The sequence below is a fragment of the Hyperolius riggenbachi genome, chromosome 4, assembly GCF_040937935.1.
Source record: "Hyperolius riggenbachi isolate aHypRig1 chromosome 4, aHypRig1.pri, whole genome shotgun sequence".
Taxonomy (NCBI): Eukaryota; Metazoa; Chordata; class Amphibia; order Anura; family Hyperoliidae; genus Hyperolius; species Hyperolius riggenbachi.
This window is the reverse complement of record NC_090649.1, coordinates 275,602,814-275,624,897: the sequence shown is the minus strand read 5'-3', so window position 1 is coordinate 275,624,897 and position 22,084 is coordinate 275,602,814. Positions and strand designations below refer to the sequence as shown.

Here is a 22,084-nt window from a genome sequence, read left to right as displayed (position 1 = left end):
AATTGTGGTTCACGTGGCATGGCAAAAGAAAAGAAAGACAGGCAAGACGTTGACAATAGCATAAAAAGACCGTAGTCCGTAAAGACAGTAAAGAGACAAATAGACAGATAAGGCTATGCAAATGTGCATTTAAAGGGGTTCTTTCGCGAAAAAAGTAGGCAGTTAAAAAATGTGACAGATGACAGGTTTTGGGCCAGTCCATCTTCTTTTTAAGGGGGATTCTCAGGGCTTTCGGTGTTTTCCACGGCATTTCCTGAACAACAGTTGCAAAATCTAACTGACATAATATTGTGCAGGTGATTAGGGAGGCTGGCTGGTATCTTGCTATTTTGGCAGTTAAACTGTTGTTCAGGAAATGCTGTTGAAAACAAAGAAAGCCCTGAGAATCCCCCTTAAAAAGATGGACTGGCCCAAAACCTGTCATCTGTCACATTTTTTAACTGCCTACTTTTTTCGCGAAAGAACCCCTTTAAGCATGGAAGCAGTTGTGAGCCTCCACCAGGATGTGGAGTAGTACTACCCAGCGATCACTATAAGTTCAAAATGAATGCCGAGTATTTTGCTGTCCATTTAAGTTGTGCGGGACTAGAGTCTCGCTAGGGTGCGTGCCGGGCATGGAGGGCTGGGGTTTAGCAGGAGCATCACAGTCGGCTTACTGCGAGCAAATGGCACAAACGAGTGAGCACGTTGTTCTCTGGCTTTCCCTGCCTGCCATAATCTGATCCATCGTGACCTGTCCTGTTCATCTCTCTTCCTATCACCATGAAAACAGTGCATGTCACTCTAGTATACCTGAGCCATGTGTCTGTACAGTGTTCATTCCCTGCAATGTTGCACTAGGATCGAATTTGAGGGTGTTTAATGTTCCTAAGCCCATAGTGAGAGTCCTCTTGCTTTTCCCGAGTCCCAAGTAGTAGTGGTCAGACAGTGAAAATACAATCAGGGAAACTTGCATTGCAAAACCCATTAGGATCCAGGATAAATCATAGTGTGAGCTCAAGAGTTAAAGGAAATACAGAGAATCCCCCATAAAGAGATTAACTAGTCAAAAACCTGCCTGATTCGTCACATTGTTACTACTTCCTGGAAGTGAAAGCAACGTAGGAGTAAAATTATTTATAGTGCATCTTACTCTGGGGGAAATGTACATTTTATTTGTATGTATTAATGTGTATTTTAAATGTTTACAATTTTTCGAGATAGTGGTCCTATAACCCCCCCGTATAACTCTACATTTTGATTCTACATAGAATTGTATTTGCTTATGCAGTTTTAATGAGATGTTTTGGGAAGCTTATTCAATATAACATGTTTAAAAATAATGTTCTGTCTGTTTTCAATCCAGGCTCTGTGCAGGTTACTTTTTTCCAAACAAGCTCATCCATCACTCTATGGACTCTCTCTTCATGCACTGGTTTGCAGACATACTGGAACAGGAAGGGACCATGCTCAAACTATTTCTATAACAGGAGCATGAAACTGTCCAAATTGTCTTTATTTCCTAGGATTTAAAATTATTTTTTCTTTGAACTCAGGAGCCAAACCAAACCCCTGAAAAACAACCCACACTATAATTTCCCCTCCACCAAACCTTACACTTGGCACAATGCAATCAGGAAAATGTGGGTGTCTTGGCACCCACAAAACCCAGTCTTGTCCATTGTATTATGCGACGGGAGATTTGTTACTGCACATAACACATCTCCACTCCTCTAGAGTCCAGTGGTGGAGTGCTCTTTATACACTGCATCAGATGCTTTGAATTGGTAATGCAAGGATTGAATGCAGATTTTACCAATGGACTTATTTCACAAGTGACATACTATCTTGGTGCCATGCAGTAAGAGAAGGAAAACCATACTGCTATAAACATTTAATATGAGTAAGGCTAGTAAAACCCTAGATATCTAATATCATCCCTCTACCTGTGTGTCTGTTTATTTCAAAGTGTGAAAAGGATGTGCATGCTGAATAATAGATCCGTTTTATCTTAATGCTGGATTGTCAAAAAAAATCACAAAATCAAATTCCATTTACCCACCGCTCTGTGTCCATTATTCAGCCTGAAACCTTACCCTGGATTTCAAGCACTCCACTCTAATCCGAAATGCTTCTGCTCTAATAAATCTTACCTCAGTCAGACTGGCTCTATTTGGTATATTTTCGAAGAGAAGGAAGTTTGTCATCACCCCTCCCACATTACTTCTCACTGATTGGCTGAGGGAAGTTTGGTGTGAAGCTGCTGAAATCTGATCTATACTGTTCTCATGTGTTTACTAAAGCCAGCTAGATATAGCAGTGCAGTGTCTAAGAGATAAAAAAAGAGTAAAGGAGGAAATTACATCAGGATTGGCTTCATTCAGAAGAAGAAGTCAAATGGAATATTTAATTGTGAGTTTGTTTCCCCTGGTATGGCTTTAAGTTTAAAAGTTGTTAAAGCCTGGGCATGACTATAATATTACTGTAATGTTTTAGTGCAGAGTTGTGATGGTTTTGCCACATTAAGAAATTCTATAATAATAGTATTATATCTGTTGCAGGCTTTGTCCAGTTTTTGGAAGGGTATTACATAGTACTGATCACCAAAAGAAGAAAAATGGCTGACATCGGAGGTCATGCAATCTACAAAATTGAAGATACTAGCACGATCTATATTCCCAATGACTCTGTCCGGGTTGCCCATCCTGATGAAGCCAGGTAATGCACAAAGAAAATACAACAAATAAAACATTTTTTGAAGACATGTGCATTTTAAAATGTGCTGCTTCAGGAAAAAAATGTTGTCAATGCTTTCACGGAACTCTGATTTTAAAAGACATGCATAATCATTTACGTTTCAAATGTTTTTGTTTGAAAAACCATAGAAAAACAATACAGCCCTAAGCTACTTTTTATCGTCAGAGCACTTCCCCTATTTATCGCTAAATCAAAACTCCTGGTATTTCAAACTCTATTTAACAATTTCATTTGGAATAGTAAACGCCCAAGAGTTCGAAACAGGATACTTTATAGTCCAAAATATGCAGGAGGTTTGGCGGTTCCTCAAGTTTGGCATTACTATTTAGCTGCTAGGTTAGCTCAGATGTCTCATTGGCACAATACTACTCTTAAAATCTATATGTGGCTATGAGCGCTCCTCAATGTAAAATTTGTATATCTGCAATTTAAGGCAATCTGTACAAAATACTGTCATAAATGTCCCTCCGTATATATGGATCGCCACACTGTGGGGGGGTAACCACCCTATTTGAATGTATAGTGATTTTCTGTGCAGGCGCTCAACATCAAGTCTAATCAGTAGTAACAGTTCCAATTTCTAATCAATAGTGACAGTTCCAATTTCTGGTTGTCTTCATAAACTCCAAACAAACAGACAAATCCACACTGGGTACTCTCACCAAAACTGCAGGCTGATTGTATTATAGATCAGCTAAAAACGCGTGTTTGATGATATCCCATCGGTCTCCAATCGAGCCTTTATCTGAAACTCAAACAGGAATAGGACATAGCGTGATCCAGTTTACACTCTATACACACTCTATACACTATACACAAGCAACATCCAGTGTAGCACTTCCACCACTACAGTGCCAGAAACGTGATGGCCCTCCACCAATAATATGATAATACTGTTAGCCGCTCACCGGATCCAAGTGCTGACCACTTACAGAAGATCAGCTAATGCGCTTTATGATCCACCTTCAAGTTATGTAGCCCTCTTCCTGGTTACCCGCAGCCCCCGCTGCCCGCCCACCGCCGCTGCCGCTGTCACTCTTATTCCATGGAATCCTGACTCTAACAATAATGAAAATCATCCTCACTTTCCTGATCCCCAAAAATACTGATTAAAGATGGTCATGTTATGCAAAAAATTCTGTCTTGCATGACTCGCCATGAAAATTATTTTGATTGACCCAATCCCTTGCTGCATACGATTTGTAAGAAATCTGCATGCAATTTAGAATTTTTGGCATGTCATTGACGATCTCTTCTATTGATAACTATTGCAATGGAAGGCCCAGGCATCTTAATTCTCCAACGTCACACCAAGATCATATGCACTAAATTCATTTTTTGGGCTCTCCTCCTTCCCAAAATAGATTATTGAGCAGCCACCATTTCCTATTTACCTCCAGTCACCATTGTAATGGTTGGGTTCTATAAGGCAAGCACGCACGCACACAGACACACACACATCTAAAATGTGTACCCCGCAAGCTCATGGTGATTCAGAACTCCTATGATGGTGTAAGAGGATATAATGGACCAAAAGGCTCACTCCAACCTGAATAATGCAAATAATTTCTGCTGTAAGGGCTTGTTTCCACTAACAAGGGATGCGAGTGCAGCTACCTAGCTGCATCGCATCACTTCCGCAGGTGTCTGTGTCACTTCCGCATTTCCCTCCGTGTGTGGAGGGGACGGCGGGCGGATGTGGAAGAATCTGCATGTTGAATCTGAATGTTGATGCTGCTAATGGGTTAAAGGCCACATGCCACCAGTCCCTATAAAAAAAAAAAAAAAAAAAAAGAAGGGTATTCTGAAATATCATCCCTGCTCATACCTTATCTCACCTGACATCTTCGTGGAAATGTCCCTTATTTATTGGGCATTCTGTTAGTGCCCATCAACCACTCCTAGGATATTATCGTAAGAGAAGAGGTGCCAGCAGGATAAAAGGTAATAAAAATTTTAAAATTTGCTGGGAGGCAGTGGTGGACTTACCTCCGGAAAGCAGACTCAAAATACTGTCTGAATTAAACAAATAAATGTATTATTGGTACCCCAAAAGATGCAACGTGCTTCGCCGGCACAGCCCGCTTCATCAGGCAATAAGATAGGGGACAAACAGTAGCTAGTCAGTAGCACGAATAGCGCCTCTGCGAGCTACTGTTTGCTGTTTGCTCTGATCACCGGAGGCAATCGGAAGGGGTGGGGGGATGCCGCTGCGCTAGCTACATGATTTAAAAAAAAAAAAATCTAAAAAAATGTGCTGTGCCGCCGCCCTGGCCGTTCTAATAGAACGCCAGGGTGGTTAAAGGTATTTTCGTATAAATAAATTAAGTATTGCTTGTTGGCGGCTTAAAATACATTTTATTGCAAGTTGTGAAAAAATCCCCTAGGGGAAAACTCTGGAGAAAATGTGAATTGCATATGGGCCCCCTTTTTCTCCCAAGTTTTGTCCTAAGATATAATTTTTCATCTTCTATTTAAAATAACTTTCCAGCACCTTTCAACTGAAAAAGTACTGACAAGTAGATGAAAAAGTACTCAGGAGTAAAAGTTAATTGCTTATGGGCCCCAGAGTTACAGAGTACTCAGCAAGCTCATGGTGAACCAGAACTTCTAGGAGTGTGTAAGGGGATAAAATGGACCAAAAAGCCCCCTAACTAAAATGCTATGGAAAACAAAAGTTATCCTGCTGGCGCCTCTTCTCTTTCGATAATATCCTAGGAGTGGTTGATGGGCACGAACAGAATGCCCAATAAATAAGGGACATTTCCAGGAAGATGTCAGGTGAGATAAGGTATGAGCAGGGATGATATTTCAGAATACCCTTCTTTTTTTTTATAGGGACTGGTGGCATGTGGCCCTTAAAGAGAACCCGAGGTGTGTTTAAAGAATGTTATCTGCATACAGAGGCTGGATGTGCCTATACAGCCCAGCCTCTGTTGCTATCCCAAACCCCACTAAGGTCCCCCTGCACTCTGCAATCCCTCATAAATCACATCCATGCTGTGAGGCTGTGTTTACATCTGTAGTGTCAGTCTCAGCTACTCCCCCGCCTCCTGCATAGCTCCGGTCCCTGCCCCCGTCCCTTCCCTCCAATCAGCAGGGAGGAAAGGGATGCAGGCGGGGACTGGAGTTCTGCAAGAGGCGGAAGAGCAGCAGACTGACACTATAGAGATAAACACAGCCAGCTCTGACAAGCTGTTTGTCAGCAGCATGGCTGTGATTTATGAGGGATTGCAGAGTGCAGGGGGACCTTAGGGGAGTTTGGGATAGCAACAGAGGCTGGGCTGTATAGGCAGATCCAGCCTCTGTATGCAGATAATATTCTTCAAACCCACCTCGGGTTCTCTTTAACCCATTAGCAACATCAACATTCAGATTCAACATGCAGATTCTCACACATCCGCCCGCCGTCCCCTCCATACACGGAGGGAAATGCGGAAGTGACACAGACGCCTGCGGAAGTGATGCGATGCAGCTAGGTAGCTGCATTCGCATCCCTTGTTAGTGGAAACAAGCCCTTACAGCATAAAATCTACAACCACAAAAACAATTGGAGCAGAACAGCATTCAAACAGTTAAATGCAGCACTTTTTTTCTTCAGTGGAAGCTCCTTGCTTCAGTGGGGCAGCTTCTGACTGCATCCAAAGAGGTTATAACATTATATTTTGTTTACTTTCCTTTGTCAGATATGTTTAGTAAACATTAGCTAACTGTGAAAACTGAGCTGTATTGAGCTGAAAAAGCTGATAAGGGATCACTAGATAGATTATAATTTATAAATGCAGCAGCTGTGCAATAAAATGCAGCTTTCAGAGCAGATCAACTTTACTTTGGGAATTTTCAGTTTGTAGACAGACAATATTACTTTTTTTTTTTTTTTTTACTGAAAGTTACGTCAGAGCTTTATCACACTATTATTCAACACTTTTAGGCTAGGCACTAGGCTGCTGTGGCAATACCCGCTTGCTTTGACATCTTAGGTAGGAGGACACTTTGAAGCACTTAGGGGACAAACAGATATTCATACTTCTATACATTAATACTGCTATGCTTTTAAGTAAACATGGAATATCTCATTTGCCTTCATATCTTTGTTGTTTACTCACAACGCAAATTTCTGTAAGTTATTCAGTCTGAACTGATAATTCATACTGTATGTATGTAAATATATATATATATATATATATATATATATATATATATATATATATATTTTCACATTATTTGTGTCTTGAGCTTCATCTTGTTTACAATCTGTGATGCATACACAATTTCTTCTAGCAATCAAATTTCTACGGACCTAGGAGGAGAAAGAAATTGAGCCTAATGGCCCATACTCACGAGGGACTTTTGTCGCCTCAACACGCGGCGCGCGCGTGTTGCGGCGACAGGTCGCCCGTGAGTATGGGCCGTCGCACGCGAGCGCACCCCGAACTGTCGCCCGCCGCTCTTGTCGCCATGCGATTGAAAGTTTCAATCGCATGGCAACAGTCGCCGCCGCACCTCCGCCGCAACTGTCGCTAGTCCGCGTGAGTACGCGGACTAGCGACAGCAACCTCCATAGAGGTGAATGAAGCTTCCGGCGGGGGGAGGAGGAACGTCGGCGACAGCTTCCGTCTCGCCGCTGGTCCCTCTTCCGCGTGTGTACGCGGAGGGACCTGGCGAGGAGCTGTCGCCGGCCTGTCGCTAGCACGCTCACGTGTGCTGGCGACAGGCCACTTCTGCAGCCCGTGAGTACGGGCCATAACAAACCAGTCCTTGGTAATTAATCAGGTGGCAACTGATTAATTGACAGCTAGAGACCTTGATTGTTTTTTTTTTTCATCCCTGCCTGGGTCAGTGAACTTTTTCATGCTGAGATACATTTTTTCCCCTCAAAACTATTAACAATGGGACTTGAGACTTTAGACTAGACTGATGGTCTACTATAATATTTCAACCATTAACCATTTTAGAGTTGCCAGCATGTTGGAAGTGCTCTATTGAATACCAAGAAATGTGTTAATGAGTGCCTATAGCTTCTACAGTACAGAATTATGTTTAATGACACGCCACACTTGTGCATGTTTATGTCCATCTCAAGCTGAATGACAGAATAATGTAAACTACTGTTGTCTGAAGATGTCTTTTTATATAGCCTGTTAAAAAATATTTCCAATACATTTTAAAACTTTATTCATGAATATTTCTAAAATAGTAACAGTTTTTTAAAGGATTTTTTATATGCTGTTATGTAACCTATGTTGGCTGGATATGCCAGAACTGTAGAAGGCTATTTTCTTTTTCAGCAAATTCTCACAGTGCTTTCAACATGATTCAGATCAGTCTTTGTAAACATTGCCAAGAGCTAGTCCTGATTCAAGTAATAAGCAACATTAGCTGGGTAAATTTAGCTAGATGAAGAATGTGCATTTCCTGCTTGGTTGAGGGGAGTTCACTGGGTCCACAAAGTCCAGGATACTAGAGCATTTAACTCTGTTAGTTGAAGAACTATATCATTAAAGTTGCTAGTTAATGCCCATCTTTAAAAGCATACCTACAATATGTAATATTGAGAAGTCTGGTCTCTGTATGTATTATTTCAGATGTATGCTCACCTTATCTTCAATCTCTTCTAAGTGGGAAATTTTAACAGCTTGAGTGAAATCTTTATCCAAAATCCAAACCAGTTTAAACCCCTCCTTCAGCAATTTGGTAGCACATAACTTCTACTGAATAACTCCCAAATCCCTGAATTTTTCACTGTATCAAGAAGCATACCATCATGAAATGTAATATTATGATGAATAAGCTCAGCAATGTGGAGTTTTTATTTTTCTAAGTTGAAGCATGCAGCCTCTGTCTTTGCTTAAAGTTTACAGTCATTGGGTTTCATTGACATCATCTGTAAAATGTGTGTGAGTATGTTTTCCTTTTTTCATCATTTGTTAAAAAAAATCCTCAGACTTGCTTGAAAATCTAATGTTTCCTAGTACTACTAATAAAAACCCTTTGTATGAAAGCAAAGCACCTGAAGCAAATTTGAGGCATGTTATACTTAAGGCATACTTAAAAGTTCTTCAATGCTACAAGAAAACAAATCTATATTCAAGCAGATGGCAAAGTTCTGTAAATATCCACTGACAGGTTATTTCCAACAATAAACATAATAAGGCAGCCCCCCAGTATGGGTAGCAGATGTGCCCACACTATTCTGCAGCCCCCCCCCCCCCTGAGTATAGGTAGCAAACGTGCCCCTAGTGTTAAGCAGTTTTTCCTGCAGTATAGGTAGATGTCTTCATTTCAGTAACAGATGTGCCCCTAGAATTATGCAGTGCTACCACCCAGTACAGGTATCAAATGTTTCCTTCTAACTGAAGTCACTGGCGGTACCCAGGAGGTGAACACTGGGGACTCTGGTGACTTCGGTGTCCTCAATCAAAGCTGGGGGGAGTTAAGGGGGGTTGTTCCTGACATTGATTGTCAGTTCTACAGTTTTTACTGAATTAGGGACAAGCTTATTGTCCTTACACCAGTTGCAGATCTTCTCTATCTCCTGGCAGTAGGCTTGTTCACTGCTCTTGCCCAAGAGGCCCATGATGGTGGTATAATCTGCAGACTTAATTGTCTTAAAGAGACTCTGTAACAAATTGTTTATCTTTATTTCTTCTATGCTATAAGTTCCTATGCCTTTTCTAATGTGGTCTGGCTTACTGCAGCTTTTCCTAATTGCACAGTAGCTGTGTTATCTCTGTTATATGATCTAATCTTCTCTCTATAGTCGGCACAGTCAGGCTGAGGCAGTCAGACTGGAATGTGCAGGGCTGCTTGTGATTAGCTAGAAGCTGTACACACCCCCTGCAGGCTCTGTGTGACTAACACACTCTGCTTAGCTGAGCCTATTAGAAGCTGGTTAGTTTGTTTGTAAACACTGCCTAAAACTGGCAATTACAAGCCAGGTTTGCAGCAGAGAATGGCAGAAACAGCACAGAGGGGACCAGGAGCACATAATGAATAGAATGGTATGCTTTTTATTGTAAGAATTTCAGAGTACAGATTCTCTTTAAGTTGATCTGTGATGTGCAGATAAAATTATATTTCTTCAAATGCCAAACTGAACATGTGGGCTTTCACTCTAGATTTAAACACATCCAGAGATGGAGTTGTCCTAATCTGCTGAGGTGAGTAGTTCCATAATGTAGGAGTGGCATGATAGGAGGACCGGTTTTAAGTGGCAGTGACGAGGTTGATTAGTTAACAATCTGACAGCAGTATTCTGTATAAGCTGTAGGTGAAAAAAGTCCTTGTTTGGAAGGCCGGTGTAAAGAGCATTACAATAGTCCAATCTGGATGTAATGTAGGCATGAATTTATGTTGGCAGATCTGGGGGGATGAGATGCCCTTTCCTGTAACCCTCTCATTTCATCACTACTGGAGAAGCCTCACCACTTAGTGATGTGTTATAATTCACACTCTCTTCTGTGCCAACTTATGGTTGTCAATGAGAGTACCTGCATTCATGTGACTGTAGCTCTTATGGAGAAAAACTGTGTGTCGTAATATATTGTATTTTTTGGACTATAAGTGTAACGATCGGTGTCAGCTCGCAGAGAGAATCTGATTATTGGTGATCTGCAGTATCACCAAGAATACAGATTTATACCTGATTATGGATGATCTGCAGAATCACCAATAATACAGATATAGTGCTAACCTCTGGACACCTCTAGATATGTATGGAGAGTGTTTGGTGTAACAGTATGACTTTGAGCAACCCACCTGATGAACAGGTGACCCTAAGCAGTACAGAAGACACTGCTATGGAGAGTACAGAAACCTTCCAGCAGCCTGAGACTCTCCAAGGGGTGGAGTCAGGCTGAAGGTAGGAAGGACCAGAGAGTGAGTGACACCTGAAGATGGATGTCACTGACAGATCTGGAGACTATCTCTTAAGGGGAGAGATAGCTCTCGAGGTCGGGCAAGCCAGGTCGGCAACACACGGACAGATAAAGTATAAAGACAGAAGGCTGATTCGGTATCCAAGTCAGGCAGGGTTTGGCAACGTGATATCAGATATGCGTGGTACCGAATCAGAAAGCAGAGGGATAGTCAGGAAAGCAACAGGTCATAACCAATATCAAACAATGTCTAGTCTTGGGTGTGAGGTCCATGGTCTCTACACCCTGGAACTAGTCTGATGTATAACAGAGTGATAACACAAGTTCCCTAGTCTTGGGTGTGAGGTCCGTGGTCTCTACACCCTGGAACTAGTCTGAAGTTTATATATTCATGTTATTTGGGGGCTTGTATACCAGGTCTGGCTGCCTGTTTTTAATTCATTTTATATTTCTGAGCTGGTTTTTGAATAAAGATTTGTTACTTACTCAGGTGTCTTGAGCTATATTTAGGCTATCGCCTTGAGCTAACTATTATAGAACAGTGGGGGTCTCAGTTTTTTTTTCTTTTAGTAGTACACCCTGGAACTAGTCTGAAGTATAACAGAATAATAACACAAGTAATCTGGCTCAGTGTGAATTCCCAGGACCTCCTGGTTCAAACACACTGTTGGATCTGACTAAGGTCTGAGTGCTTCCACGTAGTGATCACAATGGCAGACAATTTGAGAGTGGCCAGCAGTAACCATATATAGAGCAGTGCTCTCAGGCGCCGCCCTAAAGTGATCAACCAATGGTTACCAGCTCTGAGGTCAGCTGACCGGCCTGGTTAGCTGATTCCCCCTTGGCCATCATAAAAGTTCTGCCTTTCCGCGCGCGCGCATTCCTAAACCTATGTGAACGAACAGGCTCAGCCACCCCAGCTGCACCTTGCTGCATGCAAACCGCCGCGCTGGACGCGGAACCAGACGCGGAATCCACGTGCACTGCCGGCTTGAGCAGGGACACATGAAATGATCTTACACCTCGCATGCTGGTAGGGAGATCAATGGCATAAGTGACATTATTGATTTTCCTGGTCACTGGAAAAGGACCCACAAATCTAGGGCCTAACTTAGGTGACAGTTGTTTTAGAGCTAAATGTCGTGTGGACACCCAGACCAGGTCTCCTGGAAGAAATTCCCATTCTATGGAACGTCTCTTGTCAGCCTGTTTTTTCTGGTTCTGAAAAGCCCTCCCCAGATTTCTTTCAACCATTCCCCAAATCTGTTTCAGAGACTTCTGCCAGTTCTCCAGTGCTGGAAACGGAGTAGAAGCCACTGGCAATAGGGTGAACTTAGGTAACCTTCCCGTCACCACCTGAAATGTGGAAAATCCTGAGGAGGAACTCTTCAGATTGTTGTGTGCAAATTCTGCAAACGGCAAAAATTTGACCCAGTCGGTTTGTGCATCAGCAACATAACACCTCAGAAATTGTTCCAGAGACTGGTTCGTTCTTTCGGTCTGGCCATTGGTCTGTGGGTGGTAGCCTGATGAGAAAGAAAGCTCCATGTCTAACTGATGGCAGAATGCCCTCCAAAAATGAGTAAACAAATTGGACTTCCCGATCTGACACTATATTTTCTGGAATGCCATGCAGCCGGAAAATATGCTGGATGAAGAGATCGGCCAATTCCTGGGCCGAGGGGAGTCCTTTCAGGGGGACAAAATGGGCCATCTTACTGAATCGATCGACTACCACCCAAATGACCGTCATGCCCTCAGACCTGGGGAGTTCGCCCACAAAATCCATGGACAAATGGGTCCATGGTTCACTCGGGACTGGCAGAGGCTGCAATGTTCCAACAGGTGCCTGACGGGAGGGTTTGCTCCTAGCACACACTGCACATTCCCTCACATACTCCTTGCAGTCAGTTGCCAATGATGGCCACCAAGCACATCTAGCAATGGGATCTTGAGTTCTGGTGGCCCCAGGATGTCCAGCATTCTTGTGGGAATGGAACAGCTGCAATATTTGTAAGTGGAAAGGCAATGGTACAAACATAACCCCCTCAGGCTTCCCCTCTGGTACATCTTGTTGGAATGGACCCAACGTGACTGTCCAGTCTTTCCAAGTCTCAGTGGCTGCCAGAACCATCTTTTGAGGAACAATGGTTTCTGGGTCTGAGGGCTGTGCTGTCTCGGGCTCAAAACATCTGGATAAGGCATCAGCCTTGATGTTCTTACTACCAGGGGTATACGTGATTACAAATCTGAATCTTGAGAAAAATAATGACCACCGGGCCAGTCGGGGGCTAAGTCTCTTAGCGCCTTCAATGTACTCCAAATTCTTGTGGTCAGTGTAGAAAGTAATAGTATGTTCTGCTCCTTCTAGCCAATGCCGCCATTCCTCAAAAGCCAATTTGATGGATAGAAGTTCCCTATTGCCTATATCGTAGTTTTTCTCTGCGGGTGAAAACCTACGGGAGAAATAGGCACAAGGATGCAGTTTTTCTTGCAAACCAGAACGCTGAGACAGCACAGCCCCTACCCCTACTTCTGAGGCATCTACCTCCACGATAAAGGGAAAGGTGATGTCAACATGTCTCAGTATGGGTGCAGAACAGAACAGTTTCTTCAGGGTGGAGAAAGCAGCATGGGCCTCAGGGGACCAGTGGTGAGTATCTGCCCCTTTTTTGGTGAGACTGGTAAGAGGTGAAATCACCATAGAGTACCCCTTTATGAACCTCCTATAGTAGTTGGCGAACCCCAGGAATCTCTGGAGAGCTTTCAGCCCCACAGGTTGGGGCCACTCCAAGACAGCTGAAACTTTTCCAGGGTCCATAGAGAGGCCAGAGGTCGAAATTATGTACCCCATAAAGGCGACAGAGGTCACTTCGAAAATGCACTTCTCCAATTTAGCATACAGCATATTTTGTCTTAACTTTCGTAACACAAACTTAACATGCTTTCTGTGTTCTGAGAGGTTGGACGAGAAAATTAGGATGTCGTCCAAATACACCAAGACGAATTTGCCTAATACCTCTCTGAACACCTCATTAATCAGCTCTTGGAAGATGGCAGAGGCGTTATACAACCCGAAGGGCATCACTAGGTACTCGTAATGCCCGTCGGGTGTGTTAAAGGCCGTCTTCCATTCATCACCGTCCCTGATACGCACAAGGTTGTATGCACCCCTCAAATCCAGCTTCGAGAAAATCTTAGCATTGGTGACCTGGGTAAACAAATCGTCTATTTAGGGCAGAGGATAACGATTTTTTACTGTAATTTTATTCAAGCCCCGATAATCAATGCATGGGCGGAGGCCTCCATCCTTCTTTTTCACAAAAAAGAAACCTGCCCCTGCTGGGGACCGAGAAGGACGAATAAAGCCCTTTGCTAAATTTTCTCGGATGTATTCCTGCATGGCTAATTTTTCTGGCCCAGATAAATTATAGAGATGACCTCTAGGGGGCATACAACCAGACCTGAGATCAATGGAGCAATCAAAAGGACGGTGTGGAGGAAGTTTATCTGCTGACTTGGGACAGAACACGTCCGCAAATTCTGAATACTGATCTGGCAATCCCTCCATGTGAATCTTGGTTTTACCCAAGGTTACCTTCGCTCGACAATGACAATAACAATGGGTAAACCAGCTCGTTAGCTGACCTGTAGCCCAATTGATCTGAGGCGAGTGAAGTTGTAACCATGGCATACCAAGAATGATCAGGGAGATTGTCATTCACAAAACCAGAAACTGTAAATTCTCTTTATGTAACACCCTACCGTAACCCTTAACTCTGGGGTCTGAGACAGAGGGTGGTTACTCTGCAGGGGGAAATCGTCCACTGCAGTGACCAGAATCTGTTGTTTCAACGGGGAAATTGGGATCCCCAATTTCTTAGCAAATTCGTAATCCATAAAGTTGGCTGCTGAGCCAGAGTCAACGAAGGCTTCAGTGGTCTCTGTCTTATCCTTCCAAGATATAATACAAGGGAGGAGCAAACGTTTATCGTCTAGAGGCAAAGACTGCTTGGGACAACTCTGCACTATATGACCCACCTCTGCACATTATAGACAGAGCTGCTCTGTTTTTCTGCGCCTCTGCTCCACCCGGGACAATTTCGACCGCCCAATCTGCATTGGTTCTGGTGGAGATGAATCGGGTGGAGATGAATCAGGTGGAGATGAATCAGGTTGAGGCGTGGCGTAGGAAACATATCTCACATCGTTCCTACTCCGAGTCTGTCTTTGATAACGTAGGCGACGATCAACCCTGACTACTAATGAAATGGCCTCATCAATAGACTTTGGTTCAGGGTGACCCAACATTAGATCAGAGACCGCGTCTGACAACCCTGACAAAAAAACAGTCCAGAAGTGCGAATGAGTCCCATCTAGCTGAAACTGCCCATTTCCTGAACTCAGCTGCATAATTTTCCACCGGACCCTTGCCCTGCCGTATCGTCTTGAGCTTCCGCTCAGCGGTAGAGGCAATGTCCGGATCATCATAAATTATAGCCATAGCTTTAAAAAATTCCTCAACCGAGGCTAGAGCCTCATTCCCTGGCTGAAGATTATATGCCCAGGTCTGGGAATCCCCTGACAACAGTTTTAATAAACATAATTCTCTGTGCCATGGTTCCAGAAGAATTGGGTCTCAACTCAAAGTATGACAACACTCTATTTCTAAAATTCTGGAAGTCAGATCTGTAACCAGAAAACCTTTCAGGTACAGGCATGCGTATGTCTGTGCTAGGAGGAGATCGCACTGTGTTCACAGCCGTCTAAAAGACTTGTACAGACCCAGATAATGCGTTGATCTGAGTCTGATGACTGTCCAGCACTCGGATGAAAGTTTCCACCAAGGTGGTGAGTGCATCAAGACGGCTGTAAAGTGCGTCCATTTGGGTTTGGCCTGCCGTTCTGTAACGATCGGTGTCAGCTCACAGAGAGAATCTGATTATTGGTGATCTGCAGTATCACCAAGAATACAGATTTATACCTGATTATGGATGATCTGCAGAATCATCAATAATACAGATATAGTGCTAACCTCTGGACACCTAGATATGTATGGAGAGTGTTTGGTGTAACAGTATGACTTTGAGCAACCCACCTGATGAACAGGTGACCCTAAGCAGTACAGAAGACACTGCTATGGAGAGTACAGAAACCTTCCAGCAGCCTGAGACTCTCCAAGGGGTGGAGTCAGGCTGAAGGTAGGAAGGACCAGAGAGTGAGTGACACCTGAAGGTGGATGTCACTGACTGATCTTGGAGACTATCTCTTAAGTGGAGAGAGATGGCTCTCGAGGTCGGGCAAGCCAGGTCGGCAACACACGGACAGATAAAGTATAAAGACAGAAGGCTGATTCGGTATCCAAGTCAGGCAGAGTTTGGCAACGTGATATCAGATATGCGTGGTACCGAATCAGAAAGCAGAGGGATAGTCAGGAAAGCAACAGGTCATAACAAATATCAAACAATGCCTAGTCTTGGGTGTGAGGTCCGTGGTCTCTACACCCTGGAACTAGTCTGATGTATAACAGAGTGATAACACAAGTTCCCTAGTTTTGGGTGTGAGGTCCGTGGTCTCTACACCCTGGAACTAGTCTGATGTATAACAGAATGATAACACAAGTTCCCTAGTCTTGGGTGTGAGGTCCGTGGTCTCTACACCCTGGAACTAATTCACACCAAAGCAACACGAGCAGACATATCTAGGAGACAAATTGTCTACCTAGTCACTTTGTTAAGTATTTAGACTGGGGGGATAGGTCTCCGACCTAAATGAACATACTACTAAAAGAAAAAAGAACTGAGACCCCCACTGTTCTATAATAGTTAGCTCAAGGCGATAGCCTAAATATAGCTCAAGACACCTGAGTAAGTAACAAATCTTTATTCAAAAACCAGCTCAGAAATATAAAAAGAATTAAAAACAGGCAGCCAGACCTGGTATACAAGCCCCCAAATAACATGAATACATAAACAAGTCAAGTGTATAATGAATGGATAGTTCTCCTGGGTATCTCTGTGATGAAGTATATAGCGATGTCCCAAAATATAAATAATCAGTAAAGTGCTAGAGACATCTGCTTCACAGACCAGTATCCCAGGAGAAATATATGACAATATATATAGATAAAAAATCTCCTATGAAGTTCCTTGCTCAATATAAGGTGCAAGTGCTTATCAACCTGTGCTCAGCTGAATAGTGAGATATCATGAGTAATGTCCCACAATATCTGTAGTGCAAATATACAAAGGATAAGCCATGTAAACGTGAACAAATCAGATCATGTACAATGAAAAAAAGGTTATTGAAAAACCCCTGAAGGGAAACATCAGTAAAGTGAGTGGTGCAAAATAAGATGAAACTAATGTAAAAATAAAACAAACAGCACTATTCAGCTGAGCACAGGTTGATAAGCACTTGCACCTTATATTGAGCAAGGAACTTCATAGGAGATTTTTTATCTATATATATTGTCATATATTTCTCCTGGGATACTGGTCTGTGAAGCAGATGTCTCTAGCACTTTACTGATTATTTATATTTTGGGACATCGCTATATACTTCATCACAGAGATACCCAGGAGAACTATCCATTCATTATACACTTGACTTGTTTATATATTCATGTTATTTGGGGGCTTGTATACCAGGTCTGGCTGCCTGTTTTTAATTCATTTTATATTTCTGAGCTGGTTTTTGAATAAAGATTTGTTACTTACTCAGGTGTCTTGAGCTATATTTAGGCTATCGCCTTGAGCTAACTATTATAGAACAGTGGGGGTCTCAGTTTTTTTTTCTTTTAGTAGTACACCCTGGAACTAGTCTGAAGTATAACAGAATAATAACACAAGTAATCTGGCTCAGTGTGAATTCCCAGGACCTCCTGGTTCAAACACACTGTTGGATCTGACTAAGGTCTGAGTGCTTCCACGTAGTGATCGCAACGGCAGACAATTTGAGAGTGGCCAGCAGTAACGATATATAGAGCAGTGCTCTCAGGCGCCGCCCTAAAGTGATCAACCAATGGTTACCACCTCTGAGGTCAGCTGACCGGCCTAGTCAGCTGATCCCCCCCCCTTGGCCATCATAAAAGTTCTGCCTTTCTGCCCGCGTGCGCTCGCGTGTATTCCTAAACCTATGTAAACTAACAGGCTCAGCCACCCCAGCTGCACGCTGCTGCGTGCAAACCGCCACGCTGGACGTGGAACCAGCCGCCTCGCTATCAATACATGCGGCGGCTTTTCCGCGTTCTGCCATGTCACTAGATGCACGCTTCCGTGTGCAGACCGCCGCGTTGGACGCGAAATCAGCTGCCTTGCTGCTAGTACACGCGGCGGCTTTTCCGCGTTTTCTCACAATAAGACTCACTTTTTTCTCCCCCAAAAATGGGGAGTTCGCCTCCCAATACAAACTTCCAACCTGCTGCAATGATGGGGACTTTCTGTATTGTGCCTATGCAGAGGAAGACAAAGGGGACAAACGGAGGACATGGGAGGGACACAAAGTGGCAAAGGAGGACACAAGGGGGACAGAGGAGGGCACAGGGAGACAAGAGGTACAAGAGGGCATGAGGTACAAAGGGTGCATGATTCACAAGATGCCCTTTCACCATGGATGCGCCAGGTTTAGTATATATATTTTTTCCCCCTGCTTTTTGTCCTCTAAACCTTGGTGTGTGTTATGGTCAGGAGCGTCTTCTAGTCCGAAAAATACGGTATATATGCAAATCTGGTGGGTAAAATAAAAACTGGGTCCCTGAGATTGAACTCAACACTTGGCTTTCTCCAGCAACATTTCCTGTTTGCGTTCCACCCTCTGCTGGCTGATTGGGCAAAGACTCACACACAGAAGTCTGTAGTCAAGTTAATGACCTGAGACCAGTGAAGTGCAAAAATCAGAAGTGCAGTGAGAGCACAGACTACTGGTTATATACAGACCATACTTGCATCTCTGTTTATCTTCAGAGATCCTGCTACAGTCTGCTCCTGGGTGAATAGCTCATCTCTAATAGCCACATTGACAGATGTGTTAATATATACAGCTGAAAAGTACATTCTGACCTATGCTGTGTTATTCTTGTATTTTGCTGATAGGTATTTAAGAATCTTTCAGAATGTGGACCTATCAAGCAATTTCTACTTCAGGTAAGTTTCTTCTGTGCATAATATTGTGTAGCAAATGTACTCTTTCATGTTTCTGCTACTACAAACCCCATTAACCTCCTTGCCGGTTATCCCGAGCTCAGCTCGGGGTAACCTGCGCAGGAGGATTTCTCAGGCCCCGCTGGGCCGATTTGCATAATTTTTTTTCCTACACGCAGCTAGCACTTTGCTAGCTGCGTGTAGTACGCGATCGCCGCCGCTACTCGCCGATTCGCCGCTATCCGCCGCCTCCCCCCCCAGACCCCTGCGCAGCCTGGCCAATAAGGGCCAGGCAGCGCTGAGGGGTGGATCAGGATTCCATCGCCATGGCGACCGGGGACGCCCAGCAGGAAAACCCGTTCTGAACGGGATTTTCTGCTTACTCCGATCGCCGGAAGCGATCGGAGTGGCTGCAGAGCTGCCGCTGCTCAGCGGCGATCATATAGCGAGCCCTGGGCTCGCTACATGATTTAAAAAAAATAAAATAAAAAAAAGTGCTGCGCTGCCTCCTTGCCGGGGGAATTAGACCGGCAAGGAGGTTAAACAGATTTCTATATTGTAGCTTTCCTATTAATATGTTCTTAGCAATTTGCTGTAGCATAACAGACAGGAATGCTCATCCGGATTCCGGATATCCGAACTTTTTAGGCCTATCCGGATCGGATTCAGATTCCAGATAGTTGGGCCCAAATCTGGATAGCTATCTGCGGATATTTGGGCGCATGCCGGATATCCGCGGATATCCGGATCCGAAATACTGTAACTAAGGTGATGACATCCTGGAGCCAATCAGAGGGCTCCCAGCAAAAGCCCTAGCAACCAATCACAGAGGGGAACCCTGGCCGGCACCACCTGACCTCATTGAGCCAATCAGAGGCCTCCTGTAACGATTGTGGGATTCTCTCCGTGATCAGCGCACAAGACGTGCGCTGACACTGCGGAAATCCTCCACAAGCGTGTAATTTGAGGGAACCCAGCAAAAGGTGCAATGCACCTGTAGAGGGAAATTCCTGTCGGCAGGTGGCGCTGTGGAGTGCAGAGGAACAGCTCCTCTGCCCTACCACACACGCCAGACGGGAATTGCACGAAGGGAAGAAACGCAGGGCAAGATAGCCCTGAAGGAGAGAGAGCAAAGCGACAGAGGGTATGTGTGTGCACTAATCTAGTCGCCAACCCGCGACAGTGCATACACAACCATGAAGGACAGGAGAGAAGGCAATCGCCAGAGATGGCGATTGCTAACAGCGACACAAGACTGAATAAGCACAGATGAGGAATGTATGTATGTCCACCAATCTAGCTGCCACCCTGCGACGGCGGACACACAACAAAGGAAACCAAGTGAGAACGCAATCGCCAGAGAAGCGATTGCGAAAGAGAATGAGCACAGGGACAGATTGTATGTGTGTGCACCAAACTAGTCGCCAACCCGTGACGGTGCATACACAACAGTAGATATGAAGTAGGAACGCAATCGCGAGAGAGGCGATTGCCAGAGGTGACACAAGGCTACAGCAAGGCAGAACACGAGAGTAGCAAAGGCACATCAAATATTACAATGAGAAGATAAGGAAAATAACAAACGCTAGCTAAACGCGAACACCGCACTCATTCGCAACAGTGCACGCGTTTATGCGCGGTCTCCGCGTGATAAGCACAACAGAGACAAGCACGCCTAACTAACCACCGACAGACAAACATGAAACAGAGGACGCGAGCGCTTGCTTAACGGTTACCTCACCGAGCCTCCAGCAAGCGTTCGTAGCAGACAAGACAGATACACGAAAACAGGAATAAGTGATAGATAGGATCCACAGCACTAGCGCAAGAGGCTAGTGCGATCCAGAAAGACAGAACAGAAGGATCCACAGCACTAGCGCAAAGCGAGTGCGATCCAAGTAAAGAAAGAGAGATGGAGATCAGACGGATCCACAGCACTAGCGCAAGGCTAGTGCGATCCTGGCAAGACAGATCAGATGAGATAGCTGGTAGCAACCGCTGCTCCAGCTATACTCCAAGAACAAAGATCAGAACGACTTCCTGTCGACCACCGCTGGGACAGGACAATCGCAACAGACAAACAAAACAGATATGCAATCCTCACTGCACTAGGGAATCTGCCTAGTGCAGTTCCAGGAATTACTCTAAACTAATCTTCAAACAATGAGCAAGGCTGACACTCCAAGAGTGTTCCACAGGACTAACCCTTATGACCAGCAAAGGACTCTGGGAAACATAGCTCTTTATACTGCCAATCATCAAAGGAGGCAGGTAGGGGATTTGCATAACGAGTGTATGCAAATTCCTCAGCAGCAGAACAGACCAGAAACTTGTAATGGAAAGACAGGTCTCTCTTGCAGAGACCTGCAGCCCACAGACTAGAGGAATGGTCAAACAGCTGTCTGCCAGTGCATCCAACTGAGCGGATCATTACACCTCCCAGCCTATGCCCTGGCACCCAATCATAGAAAGGAACACTGGCCAGCCCCCTGTATAATAAGGAGAGCTGCCATGATTAGACAGATCGTCCTGGCTTGCTGAATGCTTCCTGAGAGACGTGCTCCAGTGCTGGTGCCCTACAAAGGGCTGTACACAGTTATAAACCTAAAGCTGTTCATTGATTAACCCCTTCACTACTGTATAGTTAAATCGTTAATTAGCTTGATTGATATCTCATAGTGTGACCGTTAGAGTGTGTGCTGCACAGCTGCAGTGCCAAGGGCTGTACTCAGTCAGTGATAAACTGTTCAGTGATTAACCCCTTCCCTATCACTACACTATTGTTAAATCATTAATGTGTTAGTGTGCACTAGTGTCTTCTCCTCTGCTGTCTGACTGTCACGTGGCACGTGTCACGTGGCACTTGCCAAGTGTGCCACGGGCCAAGTTCGGCATGCTCCTGGCACACGTTACACCTGCTGCTGCGTAGCCCTGCTCCTGCTGCCTGTGCAGCTTCCACCCCCAGGCCAGGGTGCCACAGGCCACTGATACCATCTATTAACCCAAAACACAATTGCTGCATAATTTTTGGGAGGTGTCTTGGCTGAAAACTGTCATGTCCCAGTTGTGCGGTTGGACTTTGGGCTGCACGACCGCTGTCTGGAACCTAGGCCTAATGTTAATTGACAGCCATTTTTTTGAGGGGGGGGGGGGGGGGATTTGAAGTTCTCACATCATCAATTAGTTTTCCGCTTTGCAAAATAATGGTGATACATGCCTCATTTACCCTAAAAACCCTTTTTAAAGGGAATAGGTTGGATATCTGCGGATAATGCCTTCGGATATCCGCATGAACGCGGATATCTAAACCGTCGGATTCGGATATCCGAT

At 44.3% G+C, this 22,084-nt stretch overlaps 1 protein-coding gene across 4 annotated transcripts in view; it reads left to right on the top strand.

Annotated features, from left to right (window-relative positions):
* Window positions 1–22,084, top strand: part of FIG4 (FIG4 phosphoinositide 5-phosphatase) — a 576,719-nt gene that overhangs the window by 122,743 nt on the left and 431,892 nt on the right. For all 4 annotated transcript variants that reach the window (XM_068231289.1, XM_068231287.1, XM_068231288.1 and 1 more), the window contains 2 exons: window positions 2,541–2,697; window positions 18,707–18,757. In XM_068231289.1, coding sequence (XP_068087390.1) covers window positions 2,541–2,697; window positions 18,707–18,757 — 208 coding nt within the window. The remainder of the gene's footprint in view (window positions 1–2,540; window positions 2,698–18,706; window positions 18,758–22,084) is intronic.